General features: G+C 34.1%; 2 protein-coding genes across 7 annotated transcripts in view; one reads left to right on the top strand and one right to left on the bottom strand.

The window, feature by feature from the left end:
* Positions 1 to 27059, top strand: part of FTO (FTO alpha-ketoglutarate dependent dioxygenase) — a 674514-nt gene that overhangs the window by 222489 nt on the left and 424966 nt on the right. The gene's annotated exons all lie outside the window — the stretch shown is intronic.
* The window catches only part of RPGRIP1L (RPGRIP1 like), a 104697-nt gene that overhangs the window by 64762 nt on the left and 12876 nt on the right, over positions 1 to 27059 (bottom strand). For all 6 annotated transcript variants that reach the window (XM_050774881.1, XM_050774884.1, XM_050774885.1 and 3 more), the window contains exons 5-10: positions 26376 to 26478; positions 24923 to 25066; positions 14234 to 14339; positions 12089 to 12235; positions 10727 to 10800; positions 4057 to 4196 (exon numbers count right to left, since the gene is read on the bottom strand). In XM_050774881.1, the coding sequence (XP_050630838.1) occupies positions 4057 to 4196; positions 10727 to 10800; positions 12089 to 12235; positions 14234 to 14339; positions 24923 to 25066; positions 26376 to 26478 (714 nt within the window). The remainder of the gene's footprint in view (positions 1 to 4056; positions 4197 to 10726; positions 10801 to 12088; positions 12236 to 14233; positions 14340 to 24922; positions 25067 to 26375; positions 26479 to 27059) is intronic.

Here is a 27059-nt window from a genome sequence, read left to right as displayed (position 1 = left end):
GAGGCAGGAGAATTGCTTGAACCTGGGAAGCAGAGGTTGCAGTGAGCTGAGATTGCGCCACTGCACTCCAGCCTGGGCGATAGAGTTAGACTCCATCTCAAAGAAAAAAAACATCAAATATACTGTATAAACACTTTTGTCTTATTGATGGAAGGTTAAAAGGTCATCTTAGAGTATAAATTGCTTATATCTAGTTAACTAAAAGAATATCCAGGCCAGGCGTGGTGGCTCACACCTATAATCCCAGCACTTTGGGAGGTGGAGGCAGGTGGATCATGAGGTCAGGAGTTCAAGACCAGCCTGGTCAACATGGTGAAATCCCATCTCTACTAAAAATACAAGAATTAGCTGGGCATGGTGGCACACGCCTGTAGTCCCAGCTACTCAGGAGGCTGAGACAGGAGAAGAATTGCTTGAACCTGGGAGGCGGAGGTTGCGGTGAGCCAAGATCGCACCACTGCACTCCAGTCTGGGCAACAGAGCGAGACTCTGTCTCAAAAAAAAAAAAAAAAAAAAAAAAAAAAAAAAACAATATCCAAATATGAACAATACTTGAAAATTTTGAAGGTATAGGTTAAATACTTGTCTTTAAACTAAAAATTCAGATGAATAATAAATATGGATTTTTATGAGATAAACTTTTTTGTCAGAGAACAGAGTAAGAACGTGGGACTCTTTATGTTAAGTTAAAACAACATCTAGACAACATGGTTAGGTAACAAAAAGAAGGCAAATATAGTCCGAAGTATGTAAAAACAAAGGTACTGAGGATGATATAATTTCATTCTCTGGCCAGTAAAACATTTTAGGGTTTCTAAGGGTGAGCTAAAGTGTGAAGGACATGACTGTTCCATCTTTATCCAGACATACCATATTTTGATTATTATTTCTATGTTCTAGTTTTCCTTTCCTTTCAAGTTTTCAGAGCAGGGTTCCTATATGTTATTAGGTAGAAATAAACTTATTTATTTAAATGTTTCCAGCCTTTCCTAACATTTGTTTCAACAACGATATCTCCATTCACTGATATTTTTTAAACAAGGGCGTTATTAGTGGAAAAATAACTTAGTGGGAGAAGACATTACTGAGTACTGGTAACTTACCTTCTACTGAATTTTATTTAGAATTATCCACTACATTTTTCCTTTCTCAAACTGTTTATTTGGGACATAACTCCTGGGTCTTTAAAAAGTACTGAAATGCTATAGTTCAAAGAGGAAATATACTTGCTGAATTATAATAGGCAAAATGAAAGCACTCTGTACAAGATGAAAAATAACCTCTTTACCTTACGATTTGACAAAAAGCAGGTTAGGCTAAACAGCATTTTATTCAAATGAGATAACATTTCACTCTTTCAAAATTATGTTCTTCCAGCACACCATTAATAAGCAGAGTGCAGAGAACAATTCAACTAAACAATTTTCAGGGCGCCTTTGTGCTAATATCTTCAGCTGTGATCAATATAACCATATGCATTATGCTGAATTATGCATTTCAGCTAAAGATAGAAAGGAACTTTCAAAAGCAAGCCCTTAAACACATGCAGTTAATTTAAGCATTAACCAAATGCAAACTGCATTTACATATCCTTCCCCCACAGATTCACACAATCTGAAACTAATTTGTACCTTGAATAAAGAGGTGAGTATTCTCTAAAAATAATTTACCAGTTAGATGAATGACTACAAGAAGCCAGGGAAACATCTTCTGGCAAAGAACACTTGATACATGAGAAGGTAAAAGTATGAAGACACTTCAAAGTAAAATTAAACAATTTCAAAATCTGTAATACAAAATGGAACTTTCTAAATATTAAAAGATTTTCTTAAATAGATGGTTACAGTTTTTTTGTGTATTATTTCCCTGGAAGAAATGGTTAAGGGCTGTAATATTTTTCTTATAACCCATTGTAAGATTTCCACAAAGAAATGAAAACTTAAATTCTTAGACTTGTAAATTTGAGGTATTCAAACAAAAATAACTGGAAAATAATAGTTGCATTAAAAGTAAAGATTCCGTTCTAGCAATTTTTCTTTAGGAAATAATTGGATAAATGTGTAAAAATTTGTGTGGAATTGTTTATAATACTTAAAAAAACTGAAGCTATTTAAATATTCAATAGAAGATTGTTAAATAATCCATGTTACAATCACACACTGGAAAACTGTAACAGCCATTATAAATGATTCTGATGTAGATTTATATTAAGGAATGATTTTACAATATAGCAAAAAAAGCATATTATAAAACTATATCATTTAGAAATAACTCTGAAAGGACATAAATCAAGTATTAGCAGTGATTATTTTGCTAATATTTTGTGGGTTGTGGGATTGATTTTTATAATTTACATACTGGACTTTTTTCATAATGTACATGAGTTATGTTTATTATTAAAAAAATTCCCAAACAATAAAAGAGCCAGTAAAAAAGATGAGGAATAAATTAGATAAATTAAAATAACTTAAGAACTGTAATACAAAGTAAGAACCCTCAGAATTAATTCAATGACAATAAACAGGTCTAACAAAAAAATTAAGATTCTACCCCCCTTAAGAAAAGCTTCTTTGCAAAGATCAGTTCAGATATCCAAAAAATAGCAGCTTTAGAATTCTTGATATCTAAGTAAATACAGAAAGCATAGAAATAAAAAAAGTTTACTTCATTTCCTTTCCTTTTAAGAATGAGCAATTTATCTGCTCTTGGAAAAGAGAGAGGGAATATACAGCACTTCCACTTTTTTTACCTAAACAATAATTTATTGAGCAATTACTAAGGCAAAGCACTCTGTTAGGTATTTAAAGTCAGGAACTGTATGTATTTTTGACATGAAAACTTAAAAAAAATCCACCAGGTCAGAAAACCTGTCATCACCATTTTATTCCACTCACAGTCTTCTAGAGAAAAAGTCATAAAAAAATCTATCATCAAACGTAGTCACTTGGTGAATAAACATTGCACTAGTGTGTTTCATTGAAATTAAGACTCCATTGATTATGTGTTCCAATTTCAGACTTGTTAAAGTATAAAAATAATGTCACACTGAAATTTAAAAATGCTACCACTTATAAAATGCAACTCAATATTAGAGATGTTAAAATATGAAAAGATAATGTTCCTTACAGTCAGTGAAATATGGCATTGTGGTCTAAATAAAAACATAAGAATACTAACTAGAAACATAACTGTTTTTTAGTGAGTCTGTATTAAACTTTTAAACATTCTCATGCAACTGAATTGCAAGTGTTCAAAAGGAGCATATGACTTGGTTTATCTAGGGCATGAGCAAACAGATAATGACACTTAAAGCAAATAATTCATTTCCCCTGTTGTGCATTTGTGTGTATATCTATGTGTGTGTAACACAGTAAAATTCAGACTTCTTTAATTATAATTCTTTTACTTCTGTGAGATCTGTGACTTATACTGAAACTTATTAGTGATTATTATTTTAGCAGGGGGCACAAAGCTTCCTGGTATTTAAGTTCACTGTCACAGAGCAGAATTAGACATTTCATCAGAGATTTTCCCTATTCGAACTCTCAGAACGGCAAGCTACTATTTCTGCCAATCTCTGTCATCTTACACTAGTGTTTTTATGCCATTACACTTGCCACCACCTCACATATTACATATTTATTTAATTGTTGTAGTTTCTTCCTATTAAATTTATATTTCATGAGGGAAAGACCTTTGTTTCTATTCATTGCTGTATCCCCAGAAATTAGAACAGTGTCTAGCACTAACTGGTGCTCAATAAATACTTGTTGACTGTTGAGTAAAGAAAGGCTTAGAATTTAGGAAAATTGAACAATTAAAAACAACCTAAATAAGAACAGCTATGAGAAAAAGCAATTCTTTTGGCATATACACCAGGCAGAGTATGAGAAATTTTGAGCAACCACCGAATTCATGAGAGTGGATGACTGTGTTTGCCCCTTACACATCGCAGGGTGAGTGGCAAACAGTAGGCACCAGAGTAAGTACTGACTGATTCAATGAAGAAACATTAGATGTCTGAAATGAGAAAGGCAGTGGTTATTTTAAATGTACCTCTTTCAGTTTTTAATCTGTCAAGGATTTCAGTTTTGTCTGTTAAGTCAGACTTCAAGGCAGTCTCGAGCTGAGCAATCTGTACTTTCAGCTGCTGCTCCTTTAACTTCCATTGCTCTTCATGGGCAGCACTGAAGGCACTGCAAAACACACGTGACATGCAAGGAAAGCTTGGAAATCAGCTTCAACCGAAAATAATAAAGAGAAAAGCTTTTAGTGGCACAGAGACCACTGTCATCATGTCTTAGGAATTAAGTAAACATATGCTGGTCTGCTGCTGTTGAAACCAAGGCGCCTTTCTCAGGCTGCGGTTAGGGAACATGAAAGAGTTTGTGGGATGAGCAAAGGAACTGGCCTTAATTTAGAGCTCTAAAGTCAGAAAAGCTGGCAGTGTGCAGCTTTTGTGGGACTAGTAAAGGAATTTAGATACTGTACATACTCCAGAGGAATCCGCAATTCCAAACCTCAGCAATTGACATCGTACAAAACCATTCTCTCCCACATACAAACCTCTTAATACAGAGAAAACGGACTTTCCACCTGATCTTTAATTCTGTGAAACTTTTAAAGAGTCTGTGATAATAACATGTTCACAAAATAATGGCCACAGAATGATAGCATATTGAAACGAAGTAGTGATAATACAGTTTTTGATAAAAAACAAAAAACAATAGGCTAAAAACAGTTTTAGTTGTAACACATGATTGGAATGAAAACCAGTGCTCTGTGCCTGATAAGAATGATGAAAATAGAATTACTATTCCCCAATAAGAGTACAGCAGTTTAAAACATGGTTAAAATTTGCTAATGATCAAGACCCAGTATATTAGAAGAAAGAACCGGTTGAAAAATAACTAAGCGATGCACAGAAAGGATACCACAAACATTTGTTTATACCAGTGATTCCTAAACACTGACCGAAATACTGGTAGTAGGCCAGCTGCAGTAAGGACACTTAGAGAGATTTTAAAATGAAGATTCCAGGGCCCAGGTATTCATATTTTTATAAAGCTCCCCAGATGATAGCCAGGTTTTGGAAAAACTGATCTTGATCTGAATTTCAGCAGAAAACCATTATCTGTGAAGCTTGATATGACTGAATAATCATCAGCAGCTTTGACCATTCTAGTTATTTTAAGCCCAGTAAATACAACAAAAACTTATAAAATCTGGTTTTATACTGATGATGAAGTAAATGGAAAGGAAACATATTACTGGAAATTGCCCTTAATGTTGCTCCCAACTAGTCTTCAGTTTTTATTCCAAAAAAGATACTTTTCTGGGAGGCACAGCTTTTCAAAAGAGCAAAATTGTGTATTCATTTCACATTTTGAATATTTTACTGCCTTTGAGATAACATGACCTTGAAAATAAATGGAATTCTGGAAGCTTCCCTAAATATGACATCTGTTTCTTCTATTAGTGTTCTCATTTCACTTATGGAACCTTAAAAAAATATAGAATCTATATACCAATTATTTAAGTTGATTTTATCAAAGGTACAATGACCTAGACTTAAATGAAATCCAAATAAAATATGCATTTTAAATACTAAATAATTTTTCTTTTTATGTTTGTTTTTAAAATAAAGAACAAATATAATTTCTATGTATGGCCAAATTGTATATATCAAACACATCCATATATATGCATGAATGTGAGTACATCTATGTGTGTGTATATATATATGTGTGTGTGTGTGTGTGTGTGTGTGTATGTGTATGTATATGCATGTGTCTTATTTTATTAAAAACATGTACCACCCGGAAAAAAAATTAGCATGATGAAATAGGCACAACTATACATTATATCAGATGCCAAAAATTAGAAACAGTAGTGTTCCAATAGCATTAGTACCAGCGAAAAGATCACCAACAGCTAATCTGGCAGAAACATCAGAAGCTGTATGTGTTTAAATTAAGAACAATTTAGCAGCCTGGGTTTTCCAAACCCACAAAATACTAGTGTAAATCAGCATAAGTCAATCTGAATTTAGTCCACTGCTATCTTCCCTCTAAATTTAGGATTACATTCCACTGGAGTTTCATGAGGAATTCCTTTTGAATTTACTGTATTCCTCTATGCTTAGAGCCATCTGTGTAACTATAAATGGTGAACCACATCTGGCTCCATTTTCTTTGTAAGGGCTGTGTACATGATTAAATCTGCGTATGAGAACAGTCTTTGAGAACTTTTTATTCATGAAAATGTTTTTGTATATTGCCTATAGTGAAAAGTGAAGTAGGATCATAGTTAGTCTTTGTACACATTTCACTGTTATGTGATGTTGCAGGACTGATCAAATGTCAGCCTGCAGTGGAATGCCCGTTGCTGCTTGTGGTCAACGGCATGTCCACCGGCAGACATGGGTCAGCATACTGTAATTACACACCCTTGATCAAAAACATGATAAAGATCTAAATAAAGCCAAAGAGTTCATCTGCTTCCTAAGATCTTTCCTCTTACAGAAGAAATTCCATTTGTTCAATGTTCAAGGGCATCCTAATGTGAGAGGTAGGAAAGAACAAACTCTAAATCATCCATAAAGAAATCCATAGTGGCCAGGTACGGTGGCTCATGGCTGTAACCCCAATGCTTTGGGAGGCTGAGGCAGGAGGATGGCTTGAGCCCAGGAGTTCAAGACCAGCCTAGGAAACATAGAGAGATCCCACCTCTATAAAAAATAAAATTAAAGGCCGAGTGTGGTGGCTCATGCCTGTAATCCCAGCAGTTTGGAAGGCCGAGGTGGATGGATCACTTGAGGTCAGGAGTTCGAGACCAGCCTGGCTAACATGGTGAAACCCCATCTCTACTAAAAACACAAAAATCAGGCAGGTGTGGTGGCATACACCTGTAATTCCAGCTACTCAGGAGGCTGAGGCAGGAGAATCGCTTGAACCCGGGAGGCAGGGGTTGCAGTGAGCCAAGACCATGCCACTACACTCCAGCCTGGGTGACAGGGCAAGATTCTGTCTCAAAAAAAGAATTAAAAAATAATAATAAAATTAAAAATTAGACAGGTGTGGTGGCACATGCCTGTAGTCCTAGCTACTTGGGAGGCTGAGGTGGGAGGATTGCTTGAGTCCAGGAGGTCGAGACTGCAGTGAGCTATGATTGCGCCCCTGCCCTCCAGCCTGGACAACAGAGCAAGATCCTGTCTCTCTCTCTCTCTCTTTTTTTTTTTTAAGTCACACGTACTTTATTTAGGGCCCAATGAAAATTAAATTCATATTCACATCAGGATATTTCACTTACTGAAAGAAGATGATGCCCCAAATATACTTGGAGTTTGATTTCTGGGAAGCATAAGCTGCTCACATTTGATCACATGAGATTTTATGGTTTCTAGAAGGTTACAGGGCACAGATGCTCACTTTATGGAAACAGAACACAGAGCATCTATGGGTGTCAGCAGTGCTCTTTTACATTTTGAGAAGTAGATGACTATCACATCATAAAAACTTGATCCACCCAATTCTTAAAAAGGTTAATATCATCTTAAAAACTAGATGAATACCTTTTTAAAATAGACATATTAGGGTCTCTCAAGAAGTTAATACCTCAAAATCACATTCAACAGATTTTTTTAGACCCAGTCTCAAATTAACTGAATCAGAGCTGGATGGCATCAGGGCAGAGGGAAGGGTGCAGATGGATAGGCAAAGAAGCTCTGAAGAGGTGGTGAAACCTACATTTTAAAAAATTTTCCAGGTTATTCGCATACATTATAGTTTAGGAACCATTGCATTTATCAGTTACATGGCCCCAACACTAACTAACTTCAAAAGTGAAGCACAGCATTACCAAATTATAGCATAATTATATAATACTGTATTACATACCACAGTATAGAGCTTCTCTCTGACCCGAGAGAAAGATGTAATTGCCAAAAATGTATTCTAAACTTTTAAATTGAACATTTCTTAAAATTATACTTATTTCTTGGCAGTGTATCAAAAGTGTTTTGGCATATTAAAAAAGGCTCATACTAAAAAGTAACATGAGGGTTTTATCTTCCCAGATGATTCTCTAATATGTCATATGTCAAGTAATAAACACATTCAAAATTTCATTTGAAAAAGGAAGATGAGAATGCAATCTGCAAATCATATTTTTCTCCTGAAAACTAGTCAATTTTGAATAACAAACAAATGCTGTCCTTTTAAAAACATATTATCGTTATGACTAAGCAAACAGGGAGTATGTGTAGTTTTTGATGAACATTAGTTGTTGGCAGTAATGAATAACAGTGTCATGAAACAAAAGAGCTGTAAAAAATCTCAGAGACAATGTCGACTTTTGTCGAATTTCCCCAACTATATTTCTAAAATGTATCATATATTTCAAAAACACTGTATTAGAGAATTCTGTAGTTCTGTCGACTATTATGTGTGTTTGCTGGTTTTTTTTTGTGCTTATGCGACATTAATTCTTCTTTTGACATTAAATGTTTTGACACTCATTACACACATTTACTTGCATATATCTCACATAAACTTCACGTGTGAGCAGCATAATGAAGTCTGCTTTTAGTGTGACAGGAAAAAAATGTTAGCGCAAGCATATTGAAAAAAAATGCTTCAAATTTATACTCTTAGATCATCTTCTAATATGGAAAGATAAAGTTTTATGGTGGGAAAGTAAATATGAGAAAAACATGACTTTCTCAAAGTTTCATCTATACATTATTCCCAGCTAAGTTTGATTTTTTTTTATTCCAAGTAAGTATGTTCAGTAAATTTTCAAACTGGGGAGAAGTAGAAAATTTGGAAGTAATGGCCATATGGCACTATTTTCTTCTATTTGGACTATGTAAAATTATTTGAAATTACAAGATACTGAAGATACATGTAAATCAGTAAGAATTTCTGGATTTATAACAGTTCTGTTATTCCATGAATGTTTCCCTTCCACATATACAATTTGCCAATGCAATTAAAATCAGAGAGATAGTGAAGCATAACAAAAAAAGAATTCAAGTTTTAGAGTAAAAAAAAATCTGGGTTTTCGTTCTAAACTACAGTCTCAGCAATGCTGTGTGACTCTGCACAAGTCTTAATTTTTCTGGAATCCCAATTTCCTCATTTATAAAAGAGAGATGATATCTTCTCTAATAGGGTGCTGTGCAATTTGTATACTGACATTTAAACTTTTCAAACACACGTATGATTTTAACTGGTGTCTGAACCTACTGTTGGTAACCCTTAATATAGTGAGTCACTGTACAAAGATAGTCCCCACAAGTAGGTAAATAACATAGATGATACAAACTACTGAAATAATGCCTACGTTAATTTACGTAACTTTCCCGAAGTAAATCAAAATAAAAACCTATCCCCACACTCCTTGGGTATAATTTGTTTAATTTACAAAATGTAAATTTAATTTATTAAAAATAAGACAAAGAGCTAAAAAGTTAAAGATGCACAGATGCACTTGTAGCTCAAATGGTTATTTTCTGAGGTTTCAGCACATGACCAGTAGAAGTAGCTGTTGAATATCAGCTATAACATATGTATTTAAGTATATATTACATTTGCTTTCATGTAAACCTGTATTTATCATTTATCAGTATCATATACTAAAAATACTTAAAATTACACACACACACACACACACACACACACACACACACACACACAGAGAGAGAGAGAGAGAGAGAGAGATCTGTATCACTTAACCAAACTTAGATGTGGACTATGATTTTGTTTCTAATGTTACCAGAAAGGACTAATTTCTAAAATACCATAATTATGAAGTAGATTAAGAAACAAAACTGAAGCAGCCCTTTAAAATGTACCTTGAGATACAGATGCTTGTGTTTCTCTTTATAAGGAACAGAGACAACTGTAAGTGAACACCTTTGTTTTTCCCTAACAGAATAACTCTCAGTTAATAAGCTGGGGAGTCTAGGAAAGAGACCAAAAGAGGTTCAAATACAAGCTCTATTACTTTATACATTTAAAAGGTATGGGCTGGGCACAGCGGCTCACCCCTGTAATCTCAGCACTTTGGGAGGCTGAGGCAGGAGGATCACTTGAGCCCAGGAGTTCAAGATCACCCTGAGCAACATAGAAAGAATTTGTCACTAGCAAAAAATTTAAAAAATTAGTCTGACATGGAGGCATGTGCCTGTGGTCCCAGTTACTCAGGCAGCTGAGGTGGGAGGATTGTTTGAGCCCTGGAAGTTGAGGCTGCAGTGAGCCATGATTGTGCCACTGCACTCCAGCTTGCATGACTGAGACACTGTCTTGAAAAAAAGAGGTAGGAAGTGCCTCTTAATGTTACTTAAATTGCTTTATCTTCCTTGTTTGCAAAATGGGAATTTATAATACACACATTTCAAGGTGCTGTGAACAATTTATAACAATAAATGTAGAGTATCTAGCATGCTGTCTGTTAGTTTATAGTTAGTGTTCAATAATTGATAGCAGTTTACTGGCAACAAAGTGATATGGTTTTCTTAGTAGTAATAGGCTACTGCTCAGGTTAAACAACTTATTACCAATGTCTTTAAAAAGCTTGTATTTCCTTTATAAAGTTTGTATATTTCTTGCTATCATTTGTTGCTAATTCTTTGATCAACATGATCTAGTCTGACAACAGCAAATGCTTTCATATAAAAGAGCTCAAACAAGACAATGAAAGAACACATGGAATCATGATTTACCTGTCATAAAGTTTATCATAGTTTTCCTTTAAAAGTTCCCGTTCCTTTTCTAAATCATTAATTCTATCCTGCAGCTAAAATGAAAATAAAATTACATGTTAAGTAAATATTACATAAAACTACTTGGGGGTAAAAAAAAAAACATAAAAAACTCTATATGAGAAGAGGTTAACATGTTTTAATCTCGATTGCTAAATGGTAGCTGCTAACCAGACCACTTATATTGTCTGCATTTAATTCAGCACTGATTCTAAGTTGTTAAATAAACGTGAAATTAACATTCCTGTTTTAATTTAGTAGAAACGTACACAGTGCTTTATGCAACATGTGCCAGAAGTCAGTAAAGAATATGTTAAGAGCTTGCTAAGTCCCGGGAAACATAATATTTTTTACTTTTCACCATGATAACTTCTGTCATTATATTCATTTTGTATTAATTTACAATTGGCCCATAAAAAATTAAAAGGATTAAATTCTTTTTAGGTTCATGGTTCAACTGTGTTGTTAATCACAATTTACTCTGAAGATACAATTTCTCACATTATCTGAAATTTATAAATAGCCACTAACACATTTTGTGAATAAATGAATAAACAAAGTTATATACTATTTTAGCCCATGAATAGTATTTTCAGAAATAAATGGAGTAATAATTACATCTCTATGACTAAAATGTAGATTTCCGTACTCTAGCATTTATTTTTAAGTTTTATTCATAAGTATATTTTGCAGTCACAACTTTTCCCTGTGGATCAGAGTACTCTTAAACTTTACTTCCATTTTCAAAATTCTCTTTTGATGCTAGTATGAGACAGTAAAGGATTCTCCCAAGATCAGAATAGAATGCAGGCATCTTATTTCTCTTCCATTCTCCCTGGGAACAAACTTAACAGGCTACAGAAAATACTACAATAATAGGAAGACGAGTTTTCAAACAACTCCCTAAAAAAAATTAGATAATTTCATAAAATTACTGATAATGCAGAATACAACAGCCATCTCCTCGGAAACAGATATAGTCCTGTTATTTTGTCTTAGTATCTCAAACGATTAATAAGCTGTTATGGTTGAGAAAATTAAGTTCCATAGGTAATCTGGTATCAGTTTCAAAATGCTGGTTTCATTTTACCCAAGGATCTTTAATCCTTTGGGTAAACAGTGGATCTTGCCACATTTGCAATACAGTTAAACACTGATTTGCCATTCATATACTAACTACTATATTTTACTGTGCTCAAAACACCATGTATATAGCTCATAATTTTAAATAAGTAAAATTTTGAAATGTCTCTATTTTAGTTTTTCAAAACAGTTACCAAGAAGTTGTAATGCAACAGACGGCTAAACTCTTTGGGAGCTTACCTCTTCTATTCTTCTTTCAGAAAACTTCATAGAACGTAACTGTTTCTCAAGACTGCAGCATTTTAAATGCTGCTCTTTAAGTTGCATGTTTAACTCATCCCCATTCGCCATCAAAGCATCGTGGCTGATTCTGAGAGTTCTTTGCTTCTAAAAGATAAAAAGAACATCTTTTAAACATTATTTTTGGTTATGACTAATCATTTGACTAAATGATTATAATTCTATAAGTGAATTTACTCCTGAAGTTCACCTTATACAGATTATTTTTTTACATAACAAATGATGTGTATGGTGCTACTTATCCGTAGGAGACACTCTGAACATGTGTGTGACATGAGGAAGAAAGTACAAGGTTATGTTAGCATAGAGTCACATATTTTATTTTCCTCTAGTTTTTGACTTATAGATGGTGACCAGCAAGTAAATTCATTTTAACAATAACTTTTTTCTTCTTTTTGCTGTGGTTACATTGGTTGGACGTGCTGTCTAAAAATGCTGTAGCATGGGTCAAAAATGCTGACTACAGATTTGAAATGAAAGGATTCGCCGCCACATCGTATAAATAGCCTTGGATAGTTATCTTTTAATTTGCATACAATTAAGTTAAAATTTCCAATTTAGTAAAATTATGAACTTTTCTTACTTTTTAAAAAACGGCCTATTTATGACCATGCTGTAAATTCAATTTTATATACTTTAATGTCACATAAGTTTTTTTAAATAAAAAAGGTAATCACATTAAAGTCTTTTCATAGAGACCATATAACCATAACATGCATTGCCTCACCTGCTAACTAAAATCTCTCAAGTCCTACTGAAGTTTTTCTTCACTCATTTAAATGAAACATGGCTATTGAGCCATTCAGGTCAATTTCCGTTAATCTTGGTATTATTATAGAACAGTATCTTCAGCCATTTTCTTCTAGGCTCCACACTTCACTGAGGCTGTTGGGTTTAACCTCTCAATTTTTTACCCTATGTCAGCTTCCAAAAGAGCTGCCTGTACCACAGCAGACACCTATTATTGTTGGTATTTAAACTAATACCTGGGTTCACTGTTAAATAGAAATCAGAACTGTCAAAGTGATAAGAGGATGTAAAATCATTTTTCAATTCCTTTCTTAATTCTTAATCTTGGAAATGGCTTTTAACCATAGGGATTTTTAAAATTTCCTTCTTCTAACATCTGTAGATAGCACTATCATTCTCACTCTCTAATCAGTCTCCTCTTTTACAAACTCTCACATTTATGCGGAAGTAATTACCACTTGGCATTTAAAGAGGTTCCTGCAGGATGGAAAACAAAATCCCCAGAGCATGGCTGAAAAAGACTTAACTATTGAATTCAACAGTGAATTTAGGCTTCAGATGACCCTTTGCTTTGCATCAATCTACTGCTCTCCTTGTCTCGGGACTTCAAAGAAAGTATTACTTCACATAAATTCTGTTCAACTGGAATGTCTTGGAGTTCATTAATTCCAGAACCTATGTTAATTATGCAGTGCCAACAAACAGAAGCCCTCAAATGGCATATTCCTGTGGGGTCACAGTCCTTGTTAAAACAAGTCCTTGTTAAACACAAAGAACCCCAAGTATTGTCAACCTGAAAGGTTAAGGTTTAAAATAAATACACTGATAGTTGACATTAAGAGTAATCAAATATTTTGAGGTAATGGTAGTGACCAAAAAAGAAAAAAAATCCAAATCAAAGAAAGTTTTAACAGAACATGATTACTGACCTATTCATCACTTTGGTCTATTGCCAATAATTTTATAAATGCTTAAAATTGAAGATATATGCAAATATAGCAAAACTTCAGTGCTATGTGTCCATAATAAATTCAGATAAAAGGAGTTAAAAATAAATTTCCTTGGTAGATGATTTATAATAAATATGTTTATTATTTTAAGATGACACAGATATTTATAAAAAGTCCAAGCAGTTAATTATTTCTTTAGTACTTGAGTTATAAATAATAAACAATATATTAAGGGAAAGGATACACATTTGTGAATACAAAGAACAATCTTTAAAAATTACATTTTAGTGTTATGATCATTCGATGTTTAAAAAAACAACTTGAAAACTACTTTTGAATCCTTTGCATCTCTGTAACAACGTAATGAAATAAATTATCACTGTACCTCTTGAAGCTGAATAAATTTTCCTTCCATTGCTGAAAGAGCATTGCTTTTCTCCACTAGCTGTTTATGAAGCTTAATCATTTCTACATTGTCCCGAATATTTGACCTTCAGAGTTGTGTTTAAGAAAAAGAGAGACAGAAGTAAAAAATGCATGTTAGAAGAAAGAAAAGCTATCGCGGAATCACAATTTTTCAATTAATGCTACACAGAAAATATTTATATACTTGTACATCAGTCAATGAGGTTTTTGGATTATTATAAATGCAGGACAGATTAATTATTTAAAACAAACCAATAATCATTCTTGAACTTTAATAACCTCGAACTCACAAAGTTTGAAGGGAGTCCCCCAAACTTCATGACTATGTTACCTCTACAATTGATAATATGGATTTAAAATCATTTTATAGGATCCTGAAAGATGGCACAAAAACACGATAGTTTTTAGTTCATCAATGATACCATTACCAAACTTCACACTTATTTTAAGGAGGACTATCATGCTACTTTTCCCTAAATGAAAAATATGCAATACAGCCATTCATCTTTCTACAACTCTCTCGATACAAATGGCATCATAAGATTACCATTTATTGGAGTTTCCTCTTGGAGTTTTAAACTTTTTAAAATATTTGCAAAAAAAGTGACCTAGCATTTTACACTAATAATACCCAAAGCTGGCATTTAAATATGTTGCAGATGTGCCTTTAGCTGTAAGAGATCATTTGATGTCCACAGGGTATACAGAAACCTTATATGTTACAATACTATTTTGTATTTTTCCTACTGAGATTAAAGCAAATGTAGAATTTAACAGGAAGATCTAGTTAAAGGTTAATCATAGATCTAAATGAGTACCTGTTTTCAAAAGGCATTTATTTTCTTGATGGAGAAAAGTTCCTTAATACATTTTATATTTAAAAATATTTTGTTAATTTTGAAGTTTCATTTCAGAGTTCACTTTTAGGAAAAATAAATGTAAAAATTTTAAAATCAGAGTTCAATATTTAAAGAGACTTTACTTTTAAAACTTATCTAGTTTACACATATTGGAAAAATTGTCATAATGCCCTACTGGAACCAGAAAATGGACTACAAAGCTCACACATCTGTAAACCAGCTGAGGACTTGAAATACTTAATTTTCCTCTTTGATATTTGAAAGTTCATTGTATTTTGGCATCGGACAGTTAGTTGTCCTCACACAGAAGATAAACAAGTTCATGGATCCGAATCTTGCCCAGGGTACAGTCTTAACATAATGTTAAAATAATTATATATCTAAAACATGTAATCTAGTAGTTCTGAGCACATATTCAACAATATACTCACTATTATTCACTATTACCTTTAGTCACTAAAAATACAATATATATAATACAAAGAGAAAAATATATCTTAAAGTCTAAAGAAAATATTATTGTTTTCATATTTAGAAGCCAAAATATAATTTACTTATTTGCCCCAGCATTACTTTGTTTGACCACTCAGCAGTGAATGACATTTATTGATATGTAAGGACAGAATGTGATTCAAATAATTTAAAATCTTTTCATATACTTCCAGTTGTCTCTGATATTTTATTTTTGTTTTAAAGTATGATAATTTTTTTTTTTTTTTGAGATGGAGTCTCGCTCGGCTGCCCAGGATGGAGTGTAGGGGCGCGATCTCAGCTCACAGCAACCTCCGCCTCCTTGTTTCAAGCGATTCTCCTGCCTCAGCCTCCTGAGTAGCAGGGACTACAGGCGTGTGCCACCACATCCAGCTGATTTTTTGCATTTTTAGTAGAGACAGGGTTTCACTGTATTAGCCAGGATGGTTTTGATCTCCTGACCTCATAATCCACCCGCCTCGGCCTCCCAAAGTGCTGGGATTACAGGTGTGAGCCACTGTGCCCCACCGCAGTATGTTGATATTTTTAAGATTCAGATACATTTGAATAATAACCATTAATTAAAGTAACACAGAATTAAATCTCTATAATCCATTCAAGCACATAGGGTGACAGAAATAACAGTTTTAATTTTAAATTTTTTTTGTAAGGCAAAAACCAGTAAGCACATATCAAAACCTTTCAGTGGTTTAATTGGTGGGTGCTTTCCTGAATATTTTCCTAAACTCCTTGGAGTTTAAACTTTTCAAAATACTGCCAAAAACAGCGACAGGGCATTTTAAACTGGTAATGCCCAACAGGTGGGCATATATACAACTTACGTAGTATTTAGAAAATAGCAGTAATGTACTTTAAACAATACCTTAAGTAACAATGTGGTATAATAATGTTGTACTTTAAATAAAAAGTCAGTTTGCTGCAGAGTACATCTTTCCAGGGACAATGCTAAACTTGTAAGTCTTTAATAATTACTTTTATGTATCAGTTTTAGGGGCTTTATTATTATGACTTTATATTTTTTTCATGTAACAATGAGAAGAGGATAATCTGTTAAACTAAAAGTGCTAGGTCAGTGATAACATGAAAGTTCAAATCAGCAATGTGATAAATGTGGTCTAGCCTTTAAGAAGATGTGCAATAAAAATTACCTCAAACCCGACAATCAAATAAACATTTTTATATAAATGAAATATGGTACAAGAATAATGGGGGGAAGTAAGAGAGAAACAGGGAGGGAGATGACACAAAAAGATGACCAGAAATGTGAGAAGGATGCTGTAGGCAAGATGGAGCTAGGGTGCATAGCTAAGTGACCAGTCCTAGACCTCTGTGTTTGTGGAGGAAGGCCTCAGGTTGGTCTTTGAAGAACAGACTTAGGGCTAATTTTATGAGTAATATTTTAAGTGACCTCCACACAATACTTTTTTGCCCTCTTCTACACACTACAACAGGAATACCAAATCTTCAGGATGAAGACATTCTGACAGAAAGAATAATGCATGGTAAAAACATTCAGACATTCAGATGAACTCTGACAGTCATGTACCAAATCATACATGCTGCATTACACATGGTGAAATGATCTGCAAACAGATATCAAGCATACTAATTAAATGCTTTGTAAAAATAAATTTCTCAAAATTTTCATCAAGGATTTTGAAAAAGCCAGGAATGATTAAGTTGGAAAATGCAGTTTCTTTTCTTTTTCCTTTTTTTTTTTTTTTTTTAAAAAAACCATGATTTAGAATTATGATCAAATCTTATAAAACTATGAGAAGAGTTGTTGGCCCATCTCTAGATTAAAAACAAACTGAAATAAATTAGATTTTATGTAAAAAAAAAGTAATCCAGCTCAACAACCTGTGTGCCAAGTTTCTCTCATATAATTTGAAACAGTCAAGCAATAAACTCTGAAAAAGGAATTTCTAATGGAAGCCTTGAAAACACTTGACTCCAGCTTTGCTACTGGGTGCCATAATAAATCCAGAAACCTAAAACCTCAGATACACTGGAGAAGTAAAAACTTTCAGCGGAGCTATGTAATGTATAGTCTGATATGAAAGCTTAAGAAGCAAAAATCTTTGCTCCAGTGAAAGTTTCATATACTTTATTCCCCAGGCATTCAACTCCCCTCCCCTACCCTTTGCCAACATTTCATTCCTTGCTACCGTATTATGAAAGCTAAAAAATGCTTCTTGAAGTTTTGAGATAAAAATGTCATAGTATTTAACGTCATTTAGAAGAGAAGGCTTTAAAACACAGAAGCTAGGCTATGAGATTCTGGGAAGTAGTTAGGTCAAATATTTATGAGATAGAATGGACAGACTGTTTTTGAGTAATAGTTACAGGCTGCCCAAATTTTGGGCATAAGGTTGAAAACAACCTTAGGGTTAAAAAAAGCGCTCTAGATTTTCTTTTCAAACAGTGGCAGACATTCTGTAGCTGTATTGTTGAAGGAAATGTAGGTCATTCATAGTTTTTATTAGGGATACACAGATAACAATCACCAGCAAGGCTACCCCCTAGGACTAGGGCTACAGAAGGCTGCTAGTAAGCCGAATAGAATAAGCTTCACTGAAATAGCTGAGCAAAGTCTATTTGAAAGATAATTATTTTGCTCAAAATTGCTACTTGACTTCACAGGTGAAAACAGTGCTCTCTGATTTAAGAATGCTCAAAGGAAAACCACTGTCTGTGTATGTTTACCTGCCTCTGAATCATTACTTTCCTGTGGTGTTGGGTCAAACCATAAATCAGAACTTAGTATTTTCTTACTCTTACCACCCACAGGAATGGAGGGGACAGTTTTGTCGGCTCTCTACATGCATAAAATCACACTCAGTGGAAGGGCACTCCCAAAGGCTGGTTGGGGACAGGAAGAACTCAAATCCTGGCTCATCTTCTTATACGGACCATTTTTACGATCAAGTTTAATGGATTCCAACTTGAGATTTACAGTAAAAGAAATGGGAATCAGATTTTTTTTTTTCCTTTTTTTTTTAGACGGAGCCTCACTCTGTCACCGGGGCTGGAGTGTAGTGTCACAGTCTCGGCTCACTGCACCCTCTGCCTCCCGGTTCAAGCGATTCTCCTGCCTCAGCCTCTGGAGTAGCTGGGACTATAGGCATATGTCACCACACCTGGCAGGAATCTGAACCTTACAGTCAATATTTCAAAAAGCCCAATAAGAAATGTAGATTTACTGGCAATGAAGTTGCAAAAGTGAACTAATGGTTTTGTGTTGTTTTCATTTTTTATAGAATTATGCCAATCCAGCGTCATAACACAGATTATTTAACAATTAGCAGAAGGAGTGATTGGCATGATACAGGTCTTTGATGAATACAGTTAATTTAGTAGGCCAAATCTTTCTGAATACAAGGTCCCTAGAGAGAAAAATAGCTGTTGTTTAAAGGCAGGAAACCATTTACCCATTTCAATCTAATCATTTTACAGTTCAGGTGGTTAACTGAGGCTCCCAGAAGTAAAGAATTTGGCCAGAGACCGTAAGTGATGAAGACAACACTCAAATCTTGCTCTAAGAGTTAAATTCTTCCCATTCTTCAAAGTTAAATTCTTCCCACGCTTCTAAGTTTTTTCCTTTAAGATCTTCCTAAGTTTTTAACTTTCCCTCCACTATCATGCATACACTCACATACTAGTAACTATTAGCTGTGACAATTTCTGTGGTTTATATAAAGTGGCAGGAGGGTCTGTTAAGTCACTATCAAGGAAATATCTTAGATAATATTAATAATAAAAATACGAGGATAAAAGAAATGGTATTTGAGTGTGAAAATTTTCATTGAGTGAACTCTAAGCTGTTCAAAATAACAGTCAGAGCATGGTGAATATATTTTAAAAAATGACAGATCACTCCCCTGTGTAATAAGGTCTGCATGGCTATCCCTGCTCCCAGTAACCCATCAGAAAACCAGATGTGCCCTTTAAATTAGGGGGCTGGGCAATCAGGCAAATCCAAAGTGAGGGACATTCTGCATATGACTGTCAATGGGCTATAAAAGAGTGGAGGACCATTAGAGAATAAAGGATACTTAAAAGACATGATAACTGAATGCAACAACACGTGACCCTCGAGTGGATCCGAGATCAAAACAAAACAAAAACGGCTATTACAAAAAGACCAAGCTGCAAAAGATATTATTGGGACAATTGGGAAAATTTGGATATGGACTGTATATTAGATGCTGTGGCTGTTTCATTCATTGTTAAGTGTACTGAATGTGATAGCTGTATTGTGGTTATATAGGAGGATGTCCTTGTTCCTAGAAGATACTTACTTGTAACTGTACAGAGGGTGAAGTGATATATGTACCTAACGGGAGTAAGGAAGGGAGAGAGGTGAAGAGAAGGGAAGTGAGGAATGAGTGAAGAGGAGAGAGAGAGAGAGGGAGAAGGAGAAATAGGAGAGAAGAGGAGATGAGAGATGTTGAGAGAAGAAAAGAGGCTGAGTGAAAGAAGACTTAAACAAGAGCAGGCTGAGTGCAATAATAGGCTTGTTGTACCATTCAAAAAGTATGCTAACGGATGAAAGGTTATGTGAGTGCTCCCTCAACTATTCTTTCCACTTTTCTGAAGGTATGCAATTTTTCAAAATGAAAAGTTGGGAATAACTTAGAGTGCTAGAAAGTAATCTTGTATCTGTGCACAGGGGAAAGAGTGAGCCCTTAAAGCCAAACTGTTTCTTATAATGCATGGTGCGAAAGGCCTCTCTGTTGCGAGATTTGACAGTCGGCTGTCCGCCAAAGGGAAAAAGGCAAGTCAGAGTGTCTGAAATACTTATGGGTTAAATTTCCTCCACTGGGACATTATGGCAGTTACATGATTTCTAATTAAGAAGGTAAACACCCTAACATTTATTTAAAAAAAACACTTAGTACAAACTAGTTACACATTTGTAAGAGTATAAATATTTTTGGAGTTGAAAAAGGTCAATAAATGGTAAAATCATTCTGATTTTAATGTTCATGTACATATGTTCACTGGTTACTGCTTTGAATTTAATTTAAGACGGCCTTTTTAATAAGCAGAAAATGTGCATTTTTATATTGTTTAAATTTAATATGGATTTTTCTTCAAAACAACACAGACATTCAGGCTACTTGTAAATGATACAAGATTTTTTGCTAATGAGGCATTATGTAGAACATATGCAAAAATCACAACTCAGTATTCCAAAATAGACCACAACAACAGGAAAAAACATGATTTTAATAAAAAAGAGCAGCACTGGGCTTTGACTTCAAAGCAATTAAGGGCTTTGGATAACCAAAAGTTTATGTCAAGCTGATGCCAAACCAAACTGGTCTATTAAACACATACTATGAAGAGTTTCTGTAATATTCTATGAAAAGGCTCTTTGCCATAAATATCAAGCGCTGCCACTCTGAAGATTACAACTACGTTAGGTTCATGTTTGAGAACAAGGAGTCCAACATCCAGATCAGGCTTCTAGAATTTCAAATCTGAAATAATGCATCTGTGAAAGAAAAGTTTAAACATGTTTCCCATTTTGTGATTTTTCTCTACAGTAAATTATACCAAGTTTTATATTCTCCCTAACATTTTTTTCAAGTTTTCCATTAGTCTCAAAAAAATTGCTGTTACATATAAAATTATAAGCTATGTGTAAACAAGTAAAAAAAGCATTGAAGATCCTTATTTTAAGCTATTTCCTCAGTTTCAACAACTGTATTTCAAGCAACAATATGCTATTCTCTATAGGTATCTTTCCTTCTAATCAAATAACATGTAAATTTTCAATTTTATAAAATCAGTGAGGTAGGTGACACACTGATTTATTTCTCTGGTCTCTGCAATAAAAGTTCCTTTGCCAGTAATACTCATTTTGTCTCTGCTTTTAATTCTTGATGTGACAAAAATAGACCGCTACAGAGTAAATAATATAGCCCCCTAAGAAGGGACTTACCTCTTCTATGTGTATATGTTGGTGTCTCTTGTTGGTAATATTTATAGTAGGAAAGTATGTATCCTTGTCTATCACTCTATTTCTTCTGTTGTTCTAGTTTTAGGATTGAAGGACTTTTGGATTTCCCTTTCAGTTAACACCAGCTCCTAAATGATCACATCCCTTTGGAAAAGGGAATGGCCAACACAGTGTCCACCTTACCCTATATGAACTTGAGAAATGTAACAGGGAAAGCAATCCTTGACAACCTTGTACTCAGTGGTTGAGTAAAGATGTGGACTGACCCAAACTTGAGCTTGGCCCCTATGTGAATTTTTATATTCAGACCGTGTCTTAAACATGGCTGTTGGCATTTACTAAGATCACCATATTCAGTGTTGAGGTCTGGTCCTTTAGCACTGCTTCTCACAAGGAACCATTCTTGGTTTTTAAAGTAGGCCAAATCTAAATCTTCTTCCTACAGAAATATGAATAGCTCGTAGGTATTCAAGCTTATGCTTTAGCCAGAGTTCAAATTACATCCCCTAATTTAAATATGATTCTCAAAAATATTCATGTTTCTTTTGCCTTGTACTTAGAAAGGTATATAACGTCACTAGACATATAGGATTGCTCATATAATTTAATTTTACACACAGTGTTTTAGGAATAGAATTTTTAGAGGTAACACTAATCTGATAAATCTATGAAATATAAAGCTTTTTATATATTTTTAGTCCACTTCTTTTTAACAAGTCTGATATAAAGCATCCTTTCTTAGCTTCCTCATATATTACTACATACGTTTAGTTTGTTAAAAGATGAAAAAACTCTGAATCTGAAATGAAAAGCTAGAAAATCTTACTTGGTTTTTCTAATAAGAACCTAGCCATACAAGTATGATATCAAACTTGTTGGAAAGGAGAAAAATAAATAGAGTAACTAGGTCTGGTTTAAAAAAAAAATCCAGAGAAATAAAAGAGACATAATAACCAAATGCTATGTGTAGACCTTATTTGGATTCCAATTCAAATGAACAGTAGAAAGACATCTTCACAGAAGTTTGAATATAAACTAGTTATTAGACAATATCAAAGAACTACTGTGATTTTTATTAGGGGTGATAATGGCATGGTAGGTACGTTTTTGAAAAATTCCTTTTCAGACAGAAATAGAGGTTGAGTATCTATGAGTGAGGTGACATGATATCTGGCTGGGGATAGTTAGGAAAATAAATGTGAGGGGACAGATGAACAAGATTGGCAAGATGCTGATAGTTGTTAAAGCTGAGCGATGTGTATGTAGGGGTTCAATATACTATTCTCTACCTTTTGGGTATGCTTAGTTAAAAAAAAAAAAAAAAGAAACGAAAAGAATCCATAAAGGGAAAACATAATTCAAGAAAGAATATGTTAAAAAGATAAAGTATTGTTGAAAGCACAATGTCAAAGCAGAAAATGAATGATCAGGTACTAGGAACCAAAAAATGGCAAAAGAGGATTGGAAATAAAGTATCGTACATTATAAAATGTCAGAGATGACAAAAACAAGCAATCCGTATTTAATAAATGGTGCTGGGAGAACTGGCTAGCCATATGCAGAAAACTGAAAATGGGCCCCTTTCTTACATCTTATACAAAAATCAACTCAAGATGGATTTAAGGACTTAAATGTAAAACCCGAAAGTACAAAAACCCTAGAAGAAAACATAGGTGATATCATTCAGGATATAGGCATGGGCAAAGATTTCACAACAAAGATGCCAAAGCAACTGCAACAAAAGCAAAATTGACAAATGGGATCTGATTAAACTAAAGAGTTTCTGCACGGCAAAAGAAACTATGAACAGAGTAAACAGACAACCTACAGAATGGGAGAAAATTTCTGCAATCTATCCATCTTACAAAGGTCTAATATTCAGCATCTAGAAGGAACTTAAGCAAATTTACAAGAAAAAAAAGTCAAACAACCCCATTACAAAGTGGGCAAAGGACATGAACAGACTTCTCAAAAGAAGACATCATGTGGCCAAAAAACATATTTAAAAAAAAAAAGCTCAACATCACTGATCATTAGAGAAATGCAAGTCAAATCCACAATGAGATGCCATCTCACACCAGTCAGAATGGCGGGTCAAAAAACAATAGATGCTGGTAAGGTTATGGAGAAAAAGGAATGCTTTTACACTGTTGGTGGGAGTGTAATTTGGTTCAACCACTGTGTAAGACCGTGTGGCCATTCCTCAAAGAACTATAGGCAGAAATACCATTTGATGAAGAAATCCCATTACTGGGTATACACCCAAAGAAATAAAAATTGTTCTATTATAAAGACACATGCACAGGTACGCTCACTGCAGTACCAGTCACAATAGCAAAGATATGAAATTGACCTAAATGCACACCAATGATAGGCTAGATAAAGATAATGTGGTACATATATACCATGGAATACTATGCAGCCATAAAAAAGAATGAGATCATGGCCTTTGCAGGGACGTGGATGGAGCCGGAGGCCATTATCCTTCACAAACTAATGCAGAAACAGAAAACCAAACACTGCATGTTCTCACTTTAACTGAGAGCTAAATGATGAGAACAGATGGACACACAAGGTCAGGGTAATAACACACACTGGGGCCTGTCAGAGGGTGAGGGGTGGGAGGAGGGAAAGCATCAGGAAGAATAGCTAGTGGAAGCTGGGCTTAATATCTGGGTGACGGGATTATCTGTGCAGCAAACCACCATGGCACATATTTACCTAACAAACCTGCACATCCTATACACGTACCCCTGAACTTAAAAGTTGGAAATTATTTAAAAAATGTTTTTTAATGTCATAGATGAAAAGGCAGCAAGGATACTATCTACAGGTCCTACTGTCATCTTATCACAGCCAACAGATTGCAATCCAAACTTGGAATATTAGGGATCTTTTTAGGATTACAAACTGGTAGCATATTATGGAATTACCATCTTTTAAGGTTGAAAAAACTAATGCTGGACTTAATGTACAAGGTATGCCAACAGCTGAGTGCTTGTCACCCATACTTCTCTCAGTAGTTATAATATAATGGTATCAGAACTTCCTGCAATCTTGGCAAATGGGGTAAATGAACAGAGAAAACAAGATGAGGGTGATTTCCACCCATCAGAAGCTGCTTAAAAGCACAGCAGGTTAGGGAAAACTGTCCTTAGACTAGAGCTCTTGACAGCAGTTGGTAGGTCGAGCATAGGCTTATATGAAGAATGTTAAGTAGAAACATGATTTTTAAACAGACTAGACAAACTTATCCTTTTATGGCACATGATAAAGTATTTTAAACTAATTTTGACCTTATCCAAGTGATATTTCTGTTTTAACATACCTTTGATCTGTAGCTTGCTGTTCTCGAAGCTGAAGAAGAGATAACTCAATTTCATTTTCTTTTCTCCTCAACTGAGTTTTCAGGATCTCAGCCAAGTGCTCTAACTCCTCTATCTGGTCTCTTTGTGACTGAATAACATTTTCCCTGAAATAAATGGCCTTTGTAAGAACTTGTAGTTTGAGGAAAAATTTTCAGTAGTTAAGATCAGTGCAAAGAAAGTTCTTCATGAAAAAGAGCAAGCAGAAGTTAAAAAATTTAGCTTAAGTGCCTCTGCACACAGTGAAATAGTAGCAGATTAAATGTGATGATTTGGAAATACATATAGAACAATGCAAGATACTGCTTTTTATGATAAGGTCCTAGGCAATGGATTGGACTTTGCTTTGATTCAATTAAGTAAGTATTTATTGTGCAGTACACCTACTATATATGCCACAATCTGGTCTTCAGAATATTTATAAGCCTTTGTTCTTTCATATATGCACATCTGCTTATAACACCCAAATTAACACTTCAGAGAGAGGTGGCAGGAAATTTGCCAAGTATAACTTAGTGGTCTCTGGCATACATTTATGCCAGACTCTATCATGTCTGGCAGCATCATACCGTAATGAGCCTCAGGAACTGGTATAAACGTTGGCTTTTCAGGTGATCATCAGGTAACAAGATTATGTCTAGTCTTTTATTTTCCTGCAGGCTAATCATTGCTGTAATTGCTACTTAAAATATTCAAAAGGAAACATTTGAAGACTATATTATTCTTAAGCAACTATCTTAAATAGGATACTGTGTGCCATGTTTTCCTTTCTCATGAAGTATTGTTACTTTTTGATGATCAAGGTGAAGGCTTAAAGTGGAAACTTACCTTCATTTGTGTGACTCACAGACACTGAAACCATGAGGCTTGGATTAACTAGAAAAGTAAGCTAAATATGGTAGAAGTAACTTTTTTGAAACCATGATATGATGAAGAATGCAGTGCCACAGACTCACACGAAAACAAAATCTGAAATCCATATGTATCTGATAACTCCAAACTTTTATGCCACTCCCCAATTCTTTATTTTTTTTTTAACCAACAAAAGGGCTAATTGATTCAGGATCTAAAAAAATTACCTGTGATTTTCTGGGAATAAAAATGTTGCCTCTAAATCTTACACTATTCTAATTGACTAGACTTTATGCCATTCCTCTGAGGGTAAAATTATAATAAAGAAGACTATTCGATAAATCCTTCCATTGAGGCAGCTGGATAAGTTCTTCATTTTCCTTATTTTTCTGAGAACATGTTATAAAATATCTGTTGTTACCCTACAGAACATAGCTGTATTTCAGTGGAGCAAACTGTTTATATGTAGTCCAGTTTGGTTTAAAATAAAAGAAAGGGAAGGATTAAAAAAAGACATTATCAATAACCAAAGTTCTCAAATGACCACAAAAAAAGAACACATACAAATTTCTTATTTCTCCTCTGGCTTCTTCAAGTAAAGTGTTGTCATATTTTGTAAACATGGGATGTAGAGTTTCTGCTACATCTATATCTTGGAATCTTATACCTAAAAACAAAGTAATAAAATACGATTATAGAATTGAAGTTAGAAAAGAAGGATCTTTGATTTGCTATAATAAGGATATTTATAATAAAATCTTATTAAGTATTAAGAGGTATGTGTTTTATAGTACACAGAATTATAAATACACTGCCAAAGGGAATATATGATCTCAGCCACTAGAAGGCATTAAATAAAACACAGCAGCAAGTATTGCTCATTTTGCAAATCTACTGTAGAAATCAAATTACCTAGAAATAATTTTATTCAACTTAAGATTTAGACTCCTGCAGTAATTTCTGAAATAAATCACTCTTCTATCCAAGTTTTAACAATGTAAATAGGTTATAAAAGCTTGATTTTTCCCCAGTGCTTGTGATAAGGTTTTTTTTTTTTTTAAATTACTCATTTATATTCCTTGCCCTTAAATGTTTAAGTAAAAATGTTTTCTGCATTTTGATTTATTCCAACCCAATAAGAAAATCCCTATTTATGAAAAGGTACTTTGAGAATGGATCATCACTAGAATTCCTTTAAATAAAACATTTCCCTGTTGCACTTAAAATATTTTTTTCTTATAGAAATAA

Source organism: Macaca thibetana, chromosome 20 (assembly GCF_024542745.1).
Source record: "Macaca thibetana thibetana isolate TM-01 chromosome 20, ASM2454274v1, whole genome shotgun sequence".
In the NCBI taxonomy this organism is placed as follows: Eukaryota; Metazoa; Chordata; class Mammalia; order Primates; family Cercopithecidae; genus Macaca; species Macaca thibetana.
This window is presented reverse-complemented; position numbering and strand designations above follow the sequence as displayed.